The sequence below is a fragment of the Mauremys reevesii genome, linkage group 1 (assembly GCF_016161935.1).
Source record: "Mauremys reevesii isolate NIE-2019 linkage group 1, ASM1616193v1, whole genome shotgun sequence".
Taxonomy (NCBI): domain Eukaryota; kingdom Metazoa; phylum Chordata; order Testudines; family Geoemydidae; genus Mauremys; species Mauremys reevesii.
Window position 1 is genome coordinate 58,690,393 of NC_052623.1, and position 14,954 is coordinate 58,705,346.

Genomic DNA, 14,954 nt, shown 5'->3' on the forward strand with positions numbered 1-14,954 from the left:
CTATGATCCTATGAGTGGCCAGCGTTATAACCTTCACTTATAGTTCCCTCACTCACAAAGATGGAAAATGAGGCATTTGTTTTCTTTGTTTTGCTGCTCCAGTTAGCAAAATGCATGTTAGACTAGTTTGGCTGCAAAGAAGAATTCTGTGTATACTGGGGACAACACCTGATACCTGTCAGGCTGCAGAACTGGGCTGACATTGGAATCCAAACATCCTCTGGTCAGTGCAAGCAGAGGCATTCCTCTAATTATTTGGACTTGATGTGATGCAGTAAGAATGTCATGGATAATTCAGACCAATGGGGAGAAACAGAATCAAAAACACTGTTTAAACACCTTCTGTCCCACCCCCAACCCTGATCCTTCCCACCCCTCCCCTCTTGAGGACTCCTGACCAATGTAACAGCACAATGCATATGCTAACAAACTTTTAAGTTTATTAACATATGCATTGTGCTGTTAAAGCCATATAAAGAATGACTGTCCTCCTTAGCCGGCTACTGCACCTAGGATGCAGCATGCCCATGTTCTGTTCAGGCAAGATCTGGTCAGATGTGGATGATTTAGTCAGAGGCAAACTCGCAGGTGCCTCGCCCAGGCTCCTTAAAACAAGGGAAATGAGGCATGACCACAGCAAAGATAATCATCTGGTCTTAACCATACAGACATCATAATCACAAACACAATTAATAAATTGCACATTGACAGACTCCCAAGATCATCACAGCCCTGGAGACAAACTGGGAGAACCAGCTTGCTTTAACCTTGTCCTCCCATTCCCACCCTCTTTTTTAGCAAACTCCTTGGTCTCATAGGTGAAAGATATTCAAAGGTGATGGGCACCTGGAAGGCCTTGTTTCAGATTCAGTCATGGTCTGTTCCTACCATGGCATTGCAGTTCTGCTCCACACTGAAAAATACAGTCATCTAGCGAGAGTTCATAAAATCAAACTGGAACGTATAAGTTTACATAGATCCCCCAAACTATCACAATATCATTTGTTTGTTGTTGTTTTCCAGCAGTTCTCCAGTTGAAAGTAAAAGACAAACGGTGGGAATGATATCTGACACTATTGCCAAACCCAAGAGCTCAAAAATTATAAGACGGAACCCCAAAACTTCAGGAGAGGGGCTCAAAAAAAATTAGGAGATTTAAAATTAAAAAAATGATGGTGTGGTGTTTGGGCTGGCTTTTGAGTGTTTAACGTCTCCTGCCCAGCCTGTGTGTGATAAGGTAATAGCTTTTATTGGACCAATTTCTGATAAAAGATATTACCTCATCCCCCTTGTCTTGCTAATATCCCGGGACCAATATGGTTACAACTACACTGCATACACGTCCTGTGTGGGCCAATTAGTGTTGCCCACACTCCCAAATGTATTGTGTAATGTACTTTTGGCTGCGGCACCAGGAGCTCTCGCCCCACATGCCTGTTCTCAATCCTGCAATTAATCCCATCCCTCCAGCAGATCCATCCTGTTCATAAGATGGCCCACGGCAACTGCCCTGGGCTCCACACTTTGGGTGTGTGTGTGGGGGGGCACACTTCAGGACACAGGGTCCAGGGCAGCCTGGTGGGTTAGTGGGTGGCCTGGTGCCGGCAGCAGCAAGCGACCCGGCCCCAGCCCACCTGCCCCATCCCGCCCTGCTGGCTCCCAGCATTGCTCGGGGGAGGGGTCAGAAGCCAGTAAGAGGTGGGGTGGAGGTTTGGGGGAAGGGGTGAATGGGGCAGGGCCTGGGCCAGCAGTGTGCCAGGCCCCATATTACCCACACACCTCCTGGGTCTTATGTTCCGTCCCATCTAGTGGCACTGCAACCACTTAGAGAGAGAGAGATAAAATGCATCTGCTCTACAGCCTTAACTAGCAGCCAGTTGGCTTTTAGCTCATGCAGTAGAGGCTCATGTACGAAGCTCCAGAGGTCCCCGGTTAAATCCCGCCTGCCCGTGACTGGGGTCTGTTGGCATTACACCCCCCCCAGGGATGGCCCTGGACTCCAGTTTCCCTCATCTGTTCAACCCACACAGCTCCATCTTCACGTCTGCTCCTCCTGGGGTTCTAACCCCACTGCCTGGCCTTGAAGAGGAAGTGGGAGGCGGGATACCACCCTGAGCTGCTCGACTCTTTAGCTCCAGCTGACTGTTGCCAGCGTTGGGAATTTGTGACTAACTGGGCTACTTTTGAAAGGCAGCAGGTGACTTGGGGCAAAAGTTGGGCAATTTGACTGCTCCTCAGTCCCTTCTCTTTGCTGCCACCTGGTGGCCTTTCAAATGGGAAGTCAGCCAGTCACATGCACAGCTGCACCAAATCTGCCTCCCACCCCAGCCCGCAGAAGCCATGCAGCACATGCTTGGGGTGGAAGGGCGGGTGGTGGCAGAAAAGTAGGTTCATGCTTCCTGCGTTGCATGTTCCTGGAGCAGACACCGCACAAGTAACAGTGTCCCAGAAAATGTTATTTTTTTCTGATTTTACCAAAAATAATGCTGTTAATTAGAAACAATATCTGCACAGTCTTTTACATGGTTGATAGTTATGTAAACCTATTAAAACATAACAGTAATAATAATTGCTCCCTGCTGCCTATTGAGAAACCCTGATGGGGATCATAAATATGTCCCTTGGAAGATGACTAAGCAGCTGGTATTTTTCTTTTCCCTGAAAGAGTGTTGCTGTATTTCACTTTGGGCAGTCAGAGATTGAGTTTGTTTTACAGTTTCCTGCCCAGTTTCTTTGGGAGAAAGCATCTGAAATCATTACATATTTTTAAAGGTGATAATAGTGGGAACCCCCAAAAAGCGTGAAATACATAAACTATGAACATCATTTTGCTTGGGTGGGTATTGGAGTGGAGCAGCAGTTATGAGCGTCACTTGCTGTTTAAGAGATGATTATTCTAAATGTGCTAAAACCCACGTTGGCTCACATAGTCTTAACCTTTACTATGCCTCATGGGTAGAGCTAGTGGTCAAATTAGGGGTAATCAGGATGGAGGTGTTTATTAGTGGGGGAGCTAGGAAGTGCTGAGAGAGCAGAGCTATGATAGGGAAAATTGGGCACCTTCCCCACCAGTGAGGTACTTCGTGGAGAAAAGGATATGGAGCCATCTGTGCCCTCCTCAACAAACTCTTCTACAGTTTTTCATCTTGGCTACACCTTACCAGGCCCCGGGAGGTGGCTTAGAGGCTTCCCTCCCATCCACTGCTCCCTGATTAGGGGAAGGGACCCAGAACTCTCCTCCTGCCCCATGTTGCCTCCTGCAGTGGGGAAGAGTCCCTTTCCCCCAATGCTGCTCCATCTAGGGCAGTGGTCCCCAACGGGGTGCCCAGGGGCACCATGGTGCCCACTGGGGCATTTATGTGCGCCCTCCTAGTGCCCAGCAGGAGAGAGAAGCCGCGCGCCTGCCAGGGACAGAGAACTGCGGGGGCCGGTGTTCTCGGTCCTGGCAGGCGCGGGACTGCGGCTTAAGCTGGAGAGAAGCTGCAGACCTGCGCCTGCTGGGGACAGAGAACGCCGGGGCTGCGGGCGCCAGCATTCTCTGTCCCTGGCAGGCGTGGGGCCTGCCTAGTGCCCAGCAGGGGAAAGAAGCCGGGACCCCACCTCTGCTGGGGACAGAACTCTGGGACTGCGGGCTTCTCTCCGGCTTCTCCGGGGCTGCGGGCACTGGTGTTCTTTGTCCCCGGCAGGTGCGGGGTCCGCCTAGTGTCCAGCAGGGGAGAGAAGCCGGGGCTCCGTGCCTACTGGGGACAGAACTCCAGGGTTGCAGGCTACGGGCACTGGCATTCTCTGTCCCTGACAGGCACGGGGCTGCGGCTTCTCTCTGGCTTCTCTGGGGCTGCAGACACCGGTGTTCTTGGTCCCCGGCAGGCGCAGGGCTGCAGCTTAAGCCGAAGAGGAACCACGGCCCCGCACCTGCCGGGGACAGAGAACTCCAGGGCTTCAGGCTTCATTCTATGTTAAAGTAAGAATAATAAATATATTTGGACCAGCAGTTCAACAATGTTTTACTTTTTTAAAATACATAAGATGAAAACTATTTATGATATTTATTTTGTCAAAACTCCTTAATTTTTCTTACAGGTAGATAAAAAAGAGCAAATTCACATGCTAAGGTGAAAGAGTAATTGACAAATAATTTAATTAATACCTTTAACATGTAAAATTACCCTTTTTATCTTATGGATTCATATATTATGTAATATTAAATATGTTTTTCATATTATTTAATGTACAAATACAAAATAAGCCTTGAAAAATTGCTGGCGCCTGCCACACTCTTCTGAAAACATGAATGTGCTACTGGCCACAAAAAGGTTGGGGACCACTGATCTAGGGAAAAGGGGAGGTCAGCTCAGTGCAGAAAAGTATGGGGAGGGAAGGAGGCAGTCAGAGCTGAGCGGTTGTGGATGTAGATGGGAGACATAGCAATGACACAGGGACACTGAAGAGCCTAACATGCTTCCAGTGCCTTCTATGGCTGGTTTAATCCTTGTCTAGGAGAGAGAGGTAGTGAAGGGGGGAGATCAGGACTGTGGAACATGCAGGTGCTGAGAAATTATTTTTAAAAGAACCAGGAAATTAATTGCCCAAAACCTTTGTTAATGCAACTATAAGATTGCTTAATGGGGCTTTGTGCCTTTCCGGAATATCAGCTTTAGTTACGTGTAAGCATCTGAAAACCAGGAAATACAAAGGTAAAGGTACACGCCGCTCCTGCAAGGCAATCTTAACTATGCCCTCTTTGAGTGATGCCCCAACATGCCAACAACATACATGCTAGCATTCTTCCCTTATAAGTATTACAGAACATTGAGAACAAAGCATAGAGGCACTGTAGGACAAAGTCTACAGGGATCGGCAACCTTTGGCACATGGGCCACCCGGGAAAGCCCCTGGCAGGCCAGGCCAGTTTGTTTACCTACCGTGTCCGCAGATTCGGACGATCGCAGCTCCCACTGGCTGTGGTTTGCCATCCCAGGCCAGTGGGGGCTGCGGTAAGGGCGGTCAGCACATCCCTCGGCCTGCACTGCTACCCCAGTGGCATCAGGGCTCTGGAGGCAATTTAAAGGGCCTGGGGCTCCCCGCTGTGGCAGGAGCACCGGGCCCTTTAAATCCACGCACGAGCCCTGCCACCCCGGGGTAGCGGCAGCAGGACTCCCATGGTGATTTAAAGGGCCCGGAGCTCCGCAGCGGCCAGAGCCCCAGGCTCTTTAATTCACCCTGAGCCACAGCCGGAGCCCCAGGGCCTTTAAATCTTGAAAGGCTCTGCCGCTTCTGGTTGAGGCCACACCCCCACTTACTGGTAAGTCCTTTAAGTTACTTTCACCCCTGGGCAGGGAAAGGCTCTGGCAGCTGGCAGAGCCTTTCCCCGCTGCAGTGACAGACTCCTACAGTCAGGGAAGGCTCCGCAGTGGGGAGCCTTTCCCTGCTGCCTCCCCACTGCTAGAGCCTTTCCCTGGCACGTGTAGCTACACACCAGAGTGTAGTGTGGAAGTAGAGAAAAAACTGACAGGGATTTGTAGGGGATCTTAATGCATGACAGTCTCTGTTAGCAAGAGTTAGGTTAACTGTAACTCTAATAACGCAAAATTTGTAAAAGCAAAAATTGTGTAAGGCAAGTAAAAAAGAACTGTATAAAAAGTTGTTTCGACCTTGTGTAAATAATACGAAATGTAGACTAAAGTCTCTTAAATAAAAAAAATCAAAATAACCTATGTATAAACAAAATGCAGCTGTTGCTTATTGTTGTAACAAAAATATAATTGCTTGCTATAATTATTTACCTGTTAAAAAACCTGTCTAAAAAACCCACAAACCCTATGTCCTAGTGCACTCTCTCCCTGCTGTAGCTGCTAAACAAAATAAAATATCTAACTTTGCTGTACCCAACCAAAAAGTAAAAACTCTTATTCTCCAACAGTGGGTAGAGCCTCCGTGGTTCACTGCGGCGGCTGCCCAAGAACATGCTGTTCCTTGATGCCAACAAGGTTTCTGAAACACAGTGCTGGAGCGTTAAGCAAATTGAAATATTGAATATTGAAACTTTAAGTTGAAATATATTTAGTGTTCTGCCTTTTCAGTTTTTACTGATTTACACCCATTTATCAATCCAGTCAGTATTTTGGGGGAGGGGGTACTTCTTTTTGTTAAACACAAATGCTTTACGTGACTGTTGTGTCCTGCAGCTCTGAGACTGCAGCAGTTCTATAGAGTAAAGCACAGAACACATACAGGGGAGGCTGGGAAAAAAAATCAAACGTTAATATTGCGCAGTGATTGGCTCGCAAGGAGATGCTGCCCACCTATTTCTGTGTGTCCATTTAGTGTAGTGCTGAATTTAAACAATGAAGCCTCCACAGATAAAGATATGTAATGCCCCCTATTCACTCGGATGCCTCCTTTAGTGTCAATCTCCTTACGGGTTTGGCTGCACTGGGCTGGGTTCTTCTGGATCCCCACACACCCAGTCCTGCCCTTCCTGTGGCTGGCTCCAGACTACCCCCAAAATGGCTACTCCCCCTTCCAGGGATCCCAGGGGAGGGCATCTCACTCTCAATTGGTCAGGCTAGCTCTTCTTCCTAGGCTTTCCCTTGCCAATCATTTCACTCTGCCCCATCCTCTGAGCAGGACCACCTGCAATCCTTCTCCAAACCAACAGGCACCCCTCTTCTATATAGTGCCTCTATTCTCTCCATCTTGGCTATCTAGCAGAGTCTGAGTTTGACCTTGGCTCTTCCTTCCTATCAGGAACAGTGTCTCTCTCGCTGAACTACAGGTGAGTCTCATCTTACGCGCATTTAACATGCGCAAATTCAGCTTTGCGTGGTCAGCAAAAACAACAAAAAACAAACCAAAAAAAGAAAAATAATTTCAATATGGTACCTATAGTGCAGGCGATTCCACCCGCCATTAAACTCAATGTAATTTTGACTATACGCGATTTTCACTTTACGCACTGACAGCGGAACGTAACCCCAGCGTAAGATGAGACACGCCTGTACCAGCACACAGAGCCCCAGGAACCTAGGTAAACTTCTTGGTGGTTACAGATAGATAAACTAAAAAGGTAAATATGGGGTGAAAATGTAAATCTATGCCAGAATACCAACAAGAAAATCAGTGCTTAGAAATTTTCAAGAGAAGTAAAGATGAGCATGAAGAAGACTCATTGTGCTGCAAGTACTGCAGCATTGAGGTCAGTGCTCGTGCTGGCCTAATAAAGGAGCATGTCAAAAGCAAGCGACACAAGCAGCTTAAAAAAGAGAACGAGTGTCAGGATAAACAGTCAATATCAGGATCTTACACCAAGGCTTTCATGAAGAACACAGCACAATTCTGTCAATGAATTTGAGTGTGCTCTTTGTTTTGCCAGACAACCGCTGTTAATTGCGGAAGCTTATTGGTGACTTTGTGTTACAATACTGTCCAGCAGCAAAATCCCTTCCTAATGCAGACAATCTCACTTGTAAGTATCTAAAAGAAAATGATGCTTTAGTATCTAAATCGATGGAACGAATTGATGGAAATGTGGTGTCTAGTCTGATTTTTTACAGGTCTCCTAATGCTTTGGACTGTCTGATTCTTGGCCTTGTTTTCATTTTTTGATTTCAAAGCAAATAAACCCACATTGTTTTGTGCTGATGTGACATTCATCCCCTCTGCTGACAGCCGTTTTGTCAATGCAGCAATCACTGATATGTTTGAGATGTACCAACTAACTTGGGAAAATGTGGCCACAACTAACACAGATTTTACTTCCTACACAGCTACGTTTGCACAGGAGATTAAAGTCAATCAGAAACCAGAGCTGCTACGTATTACCTGTCCTGCTCGTCTGATTAACGTTGTGCTGTCAGCAGCTACTGTTACAGAAGAAATGAAAGAAATGACATTTTGCAATCACTGGATTTGGGGACGTTTTCAAGCATGCGAATAACTTGAAGGCTGTGTTTTACACAATGCGAGACAAGTGCAGAGCTACCTACTCTTCTTGTGCCACATCAGTGGATGAGCTTGTATTTCACTGCCTATCATGTAAATAAATCATGGGCTGTGCTATTGCGTCTCCTAGATCATCCTGAGTTTGTTGGTTCTAAAACAGAAACTCTGAAGAGACTGGCAAATAAAGCAAAATGACCGCCAGATTCAGCACACAAAGGTAATGTTCATTTTTGAAACACTGGAGTTTTCTCTGACTACTGCCAACATGTTTGCCATTACCGACATTTACCAGATCCTGACAAGCAAAATCTCAGCTGAATTGAGCACAAAAGTTGCAAGAGAAACACTGCAAGAAAAAACAGCTGTTTCTGGAAATCCTTCCAACCCCGGAACATGAGTAAGCCAAAAAAGCATTCAAAACCTTCAACACAACGCTCAGTGAGAAATGGGAGGGGACCATGGTCTCTAAGTTTGGTGACAAAGATTGTTTTTGGAATGTTGCACCCCCTCCTCAGGATGAATTTTGCAGCAGAGCGTTTCAACCATTTGCCTCTAAAGATGAAATTTCAAATCTGAAAAGGGAATTTACTACTTACATGCCTAACCCTGACAATGTGAAATTGGATGTGCTAGTTTTTTTGGAACAGTCATTAAGACACTTCCCACTTCAGCAAAGTGGCACAGCAAGCTTTGAGCGTATCCTCTGGATCTATTGACACAGAGTGCATATTTTCAAAGTTGGACTACCTCCAAGACAGCAAGAGACTCAACATGAGTGAGGCCACGTTGAAAAAAATTATGTGAGCATACGCAAACCACAATTTAGAGAAAAACTACTATCTCTGAGAGAGACAAAAAATACTTTTGTACAAAAAAAGAAGTTTCAATTATTCTGTAGTAAAATGTGTAAATTATGAAAGTTTTTTGGGGTTTCTTTTTTCCCCAATGTTTCTAATTTTTTTTAAACTCGATTTCATCCCAGTTTTAATGTTTGGAAAATAAACACAGAAATATTCCCAGAATTTTTTTTTTTAAACAAATAAAAACTGAAAACATGGAACTAAATATACTGTACTGGTGATCACTGTTGCTTGCATTAACAAAATCAAGATTACTGAAGTTCTTTATCTAATACTGATTATAGTACTCTATGGTAAAATATTCACAAATCAGTAATTGATGTGGGAAAGAGTATGGGAAGCAAATTGACATTGACTCTTCTGGATAATTTTTAAATAGGCTTTTCCTTGTATTAACTCCCAAAGGAACGCCTGTACATCTAGTGTGAACTGCTACTTTGCCTAAAAAACAATATTTGACCTTCACTTGGATGCCTGAACCAAGACATTCTAGTGCTTTATAGAATTCATCTCCAGAGAGTTTAAATATCTGCTGTATCTTTGGAAAACGGAACTAACTAAGGTGGTTCACATTTGAATACAGCTGGGTCAGAAAGAGTCTCCCTACATGGGGAGTGAAGTGGGTAGCCAGAATCACATATTTTATAGACAAACCACAGCCAAATTTTCAAATTTTCTTTGTATGCAAGTATCATATCTGATGCCTAATATTTGTTGTAAAGCACTATAAGATTAGAGATTTTACAGGCAAACTCAATGACATAATATACCATGGTCAAATTTGGATTTGATGGAAACAGGTACAGCAACTGCACTGTCTTCAATGGAGTCGCACCCACTTACACTAGATCCAAATTTGGCCAATTGCATTAATGTTTCTGGACATGTACTACATATCCTAAGCCCCAAAATGGTGCAGGCTCTATGTTTGACAGTATCTATCCTCACGAGCACACAATGCTTACCTTCCAAGATATGAATTCAAACAAGAAACCTTATCTTCCTCCTCCTGAAAACTAACCAAGTGCTAGACAGTAATAGTTGTGCAATGAATTACAGTTTTGATAAAAGACAGCTGAACCCACAAGATGACCTCAAAGAAAAATGACGCTGCTCAGGACACTCTAGAATTGGGCCCAAGCTGAAGAAAACATTGAAGAGACATCTCCTCTCCCAGCTTCAGTATCAAAGTGTGTATGCAGCAACTGTTCTGTCTTGCTTTGAAAGATTTTCATAAACTGATACGTTATATTTCAGACATTTGAAAACAGCTGTGTCACTCTTATTGCTGTTGACAGTTACATGCAGTTTAAAGTATTATAGAATCAAATAATGTATTTAAATACTGGTCTGATTCAGACATACTCAGCAGGATATTTGTTGTATTATCACACTGTTTGTTTTTAAGTAACTAAATTATGTTCAGCACAAAATTCTACATTATACCATAGGATCTCTCATTTCGATTAATCTAAGATAAAACTTCAGGATTTTTTTTTGTAAAAAATTGTTTATTCAAGTGTTTTATAAACTACTAGGCAAATAGTCACTAAAGCCTTAGTGCCATGAGTGTAAACTTATTTTAAAAAATTGTGTTAAAAACTAATACAGGAATTCCCATTAATGTTTTAAAAAAGTTCATTCACACATTGAAAGAAAATACATTACCAATGTCTTCCAGCAGAATCCATCTTTAAAAAAGTAAAACTCTAGGTGCAGAACTGTTCTACAGTATATCTTCTACAGTTTATTTTAAAATCACATGATTGCATATCATCATCTCTATTGTCTTTTAGAACTTGATCAAGAGTTTTTCTTAAACAGATGATATTCAATGATGTGTTACACACTGCCACAGGTACTACAATTATTATGAGTGCACATACTGTATTTTACTTACAAAGCAAGACCTTTCCATAGGCCGTGTCATGCCATTCCTAGCCAATGCAGTTAATTACCTTTAAAATCATGTACGTTTTCCAGGGAAAAATGCTAAAAATCCATAGCCCAAATTCTGCACTCACTTATACACTTGCTACTCCATGGAATATAACCAAGTTTTGGTTACATAAGTGTGAGAGCAGAATTTGGTCCATGACTGTAAACATTCACAAAAGCCTGCAGCAAACAGTGATGGATAAGTAGTCTATGTGCAATACAATTACTTCCACTAACATAGGGGGATGTTAAAGAGCATATCCTGGAGGCAAAATGAAACGCTTGTTTGCATTTCTGTAAAGAAGTGTTCCTAACTAGCTAAACTTTACTCAATGAAAAAGTAACTAGTTCCTATCCCAGAATACCGTACAGCATCACTGTCTGGCTTTTTTCTGTTCTGACTCAGAGGAGTATTCAGTTCAGCAGCAGGTCCACAACAATGTTTCATATGGCATTTTAAGAACCTGATCTAGTCTCCCCTCGACATACTACTGATACTAATAAAGAGTTACTCATGCATATGAAGGAGAGAATAAATCCCAAGCGCCATACACGGACCTTGATCTGTGCACACAACTCTTACTGATGGTAATGAGAGATGTGCATCTACACTAAGGATTGTCTACAGCTTTAAGTGTCTAATTTCAATCTAGATGTTCTTTCTACATTACCACACATACCATACAAATTTGAAAAGAATGATGGGTGAAAAATACCACATACTATTTAGAATACCGTTTTCCCCATACTGTTTGGCAGCCAATTGTTCTAATTATACAGGAAGTCTGTGTTTAAAGGGCCTGGTCCTATGAGGAACCAAACACCCAGCTCCCCAGCTACAGAGGGGGTTGAGGATGTTCAGCACATCACAGGATCACATCCCAAATTGTTTAAAAGCAAGAGTAATCATGGATTTGTTTGTAATATGACACAAGAACAGTTTCCCAGAAGCTCTTCACTCTCGTCTTGCTTCTCTGTCCCAATTTCTGGGCTAGATCATGTCCCCATTGAAGTCAATGTGTATTTTGCCATCGACTTAATGGCAACAGGATCAGGCTCTGTCAAGCCACCACTTCAGTCTTCAAATATGTCTTGCTTGTCAAGAAAAAGATGATATTTATTGCCATCCACTCTGGGGTAGACTTGTCTGCAGTGAAAATGGTGTTCCTGGTGCAGAGGGATAGCTAGTAAAACCATCAGGCTGAGCTGGATAGTTCTCTAGAGCTGAAGCTGAATGTGCCTTCAAGAAAGAGAAAACAAGCAGGTTAGGAGGGAACTTTTAAAAAAGCAAAAGGCCATGCAGAGAACTCTTCCTGTTCGTGGTACAGAACTTTTAACAAGAGACGTTTCAGAAAAGCATGTTGGGTGTGCTGCAGAGGAGGGAGACGGGAAGGAAGTATATCTAAGTGTAGGCGGTTCTTTAGCAACCCCTCAAGGATTGAACTCACAACGCTGGGTTTAGGGGACCAATGCTCAAACCACTGAGCTATCCCTTCCCCAAAATCTAAATCTCAATCTTCCTTGCTGCAGATTAAGCCATTATTTGTTCTACCTTCAGTAGACACAGAGAACAATTGAGCCCCATCCTCTTTATGGCAGCCCTTAACATAATTTGAAGACTTTTCGGGTCCCGCTCCCGGTCTTCTTTTCTCAAGACTTAATATTCAGAGTTTGTTGGGGGGTTTTTAGCCTTTCCTCAGAGATCAGGTCCTTTTACCATTTTTGTTGCTCTCTTCTAGACTCTCTTCAGTTTGTCCCTATCTCTCCTGAAGCATGATACCCAGAACTGGACACAGTAGTCCAGCTAAAGCCTCATCAGTGCCAAATACTGCGGGACAATTGCCTCCTGTGTCTGACATAAGATATTCCTGGTAATACACCCTAGAATGATATTCGCCCTTTTTGCAACTGAATCACATTGTTGATTCATATTCAATTTGGGATCCACTATAATCCCCAGATCCTTTTCTGCAGCACTACTGCTTAGCCAGTTATTTCCCATTTTGTAGTTGTGCATTTGATTTTTCCATTCTAAGTGCAGTATTTTGCACGTGTTTTTATTGTCTTGTTGATTTCAAGACAATATGTCACGTTTAGTTTGAATTCTAATGCTGTCTTCCGAAGTGCTTGCCACCTCTACTACATTTTTATAAGCACACTCTCCACTCCCTTACCCAAGTCATTAATGAAAATACTGAATAGTGCCCGAGCCAGGACAGACCCCTATGCCCCCCCCTCCACCAAGACATCTTCCAAGTTTGACAGCAAACCACTGATAACTACTTCTTTGAGTACAGTCTTTCACCCAGTTTTGCACCCACCTTACAGTAATTTCATCTAGACTGCATTTCCCTAGTTTGAATCTGAGAATGTCATGTGAGACTGTATGAAAAGCTTTAGTAAAATTAAGATATCATGTGTACAGCTTCCCCGCATCCACTAGACCAGTAACCCTGTCAAAGAAGGAAATTAGGTTGGTTTGGAATAATATGTTCTTGACAAATCCATGCTGACTATTCCTTACAACCTATTATTCTCTACCTGTTTATAAAAACCGATTGTTTAATAATTTGTTCCAGTATCTTTCCACGTATCCAAGTTCAGCTGACTGGTCTATAATTTCCCCAGGGCCTCTTTGTTCCCCATTTTAAAGACAGGTACTAGATTTGTGCTTCTCCAGTCCTCTGAGGTCTTAACCATCCTTCATGTGTTCTCAAAGATAATCATTAATGGTTCTGAGATTGTTTCAGCTAGTTTTTACCTTAAGTACTTCAGGGTAAATTTCATCAGGCCCTGTCAATTTAAATACATCCCACGTATCAAAATATTCTTTAACCTGCTCTTTTCCTATTTTGGCTTGCATTCCTTACCCCTTGTTGCAAATATTAATTTTGTTATGTATCTAGCCACAATTTATGTTTTTAATGAAGAATGAAGCACAATAGGCATTAAACATCTAAACTTTCTTGATGTTGTCCATTATTGGCTCTCCTTGCCTGCTAAGTAGAGGACCTACACTTTCCTTTGTCTTTCTCTTGCTCCTGATGTATTCATAAACCCTCTTCTTATTGCCTTTTATGTTCCTTTCTAGGTGTAACTCAGGGTTACACTACAGCCACTACAGAACACTAGGAAAGCAGTCTGATTCACAGAGATGGTAAAGAGGGGTGGTTTTCCAGATGGCTTCATTTGAGACTGAGATTTTAAGAAGAGTTTCACTATTTTTCTAATCTTAAGTCTTCCTTCACAACCTTATTGTATTTTTAACTATGATCTATATTTAAATTATACACCTCTACCTCAATATAATGCTGTCCTCGGGAGCCAAAAAATCTTACCATGTTATAAGTGAAACCGCGTTATATCAAACTTGCTTTGATCCGCCGGAGTGCACAGCCCCGTGCCCCCCGGAGCACTGCTTTACCGCGTTATAGCCGAATTCATGTTTTATCAAGTCACGTTATATTGAGGTAGAGGTGTAATTTCAGTGATCAAAGCATGCAAACAAGAACAATGTCTTCTATTAGTACAATATATATGGGCATAATTTTAAAATCCTGTAGGTAATTCTTTGTTCCCTTATCATTTTCCATCTGTAGATCTTAAAGACTTTACAAAGCAAACGGTTTCCCCGTCTGTAAAAACCAATGAAGCACAGATTACGTGATTTGCCTAAAATCACAAAATTAGTGTTAGGAACAGAACCCAGGTCAGTGCACTAGATCAAGATACTACAAATTTTACATGTCAGATCTGTCCCCTTCTTTCCTCCTCCCCACTTTTACAATGCCACCCATAAGAAAGGATTTGACACATCCATAGCCTTTAGAGAAAGTCAGCTGAAGTGCCATTGATGATAGCTGTTGCTCTTGGGGACAGGACTATCTTCAGACAACTGGATGTTGGATTATCAGAGTGTACTGCATCAGCCTTATAGCCAATTCTTTAAAGTAAGCTGTGCTTTCTAAAAGCAGAGATTTGATATTGAACAATTAATGCTCCAGTGGGGCCTTAAGGCAGTGAAATATCAAGACATATGCAGCTTACCTGTAGTAGCGCTGATTGCGCTGCTGCACTATGCTGCAATTCCTGCAGGGAAGACTGTGCGGCACTTTGGGTAAATCCAGGGATACCAGGAAGAGACAAGAGTCCAGGGAAAACTGTATTTCCTGGGGTTTGCAGCCCAGAAGTCAAGCTAAAATAATCAAGACATGG

General features: G+C 43.2%; 1 protein-coding gene across 3 annotated transcripts in view; it reads right to left on the reverse strand.

The window, feature by feature from the left end:
- Positions 1-10,312: 10,312 nt before the first annotated feature.
- The window catches only part of PROSER1 (proline and serine rich 1), a 30,302-nt gene continuing 25,660 nt past the window's right edge, over positions 10,313-14,954 (reverse strand). Inside the window, exons 12-13 of one of the 3 annotated variants that reach the window (XM_039546642.1) lie at positions 14,787-14,934; positions 10,313-11,979 (exon numbers count right to left, since the gene is read on the reverse strand). In XM_039546642.1, the coding sequence (XP_039402576.1) occupies positions 11,857-11,979; positions 14,787-14,934 (271 nt within the window). In that variant the 3' untranslated portion in view covers positions 10,313-11,856. The remainder of the gene's footprint in view (positions 11,980-14,786; positions 14,935-14,954) is intronic. The other 2 variants (XM_039546650.1, XM_039546656.1) reach the window with 2 other exon arrangements.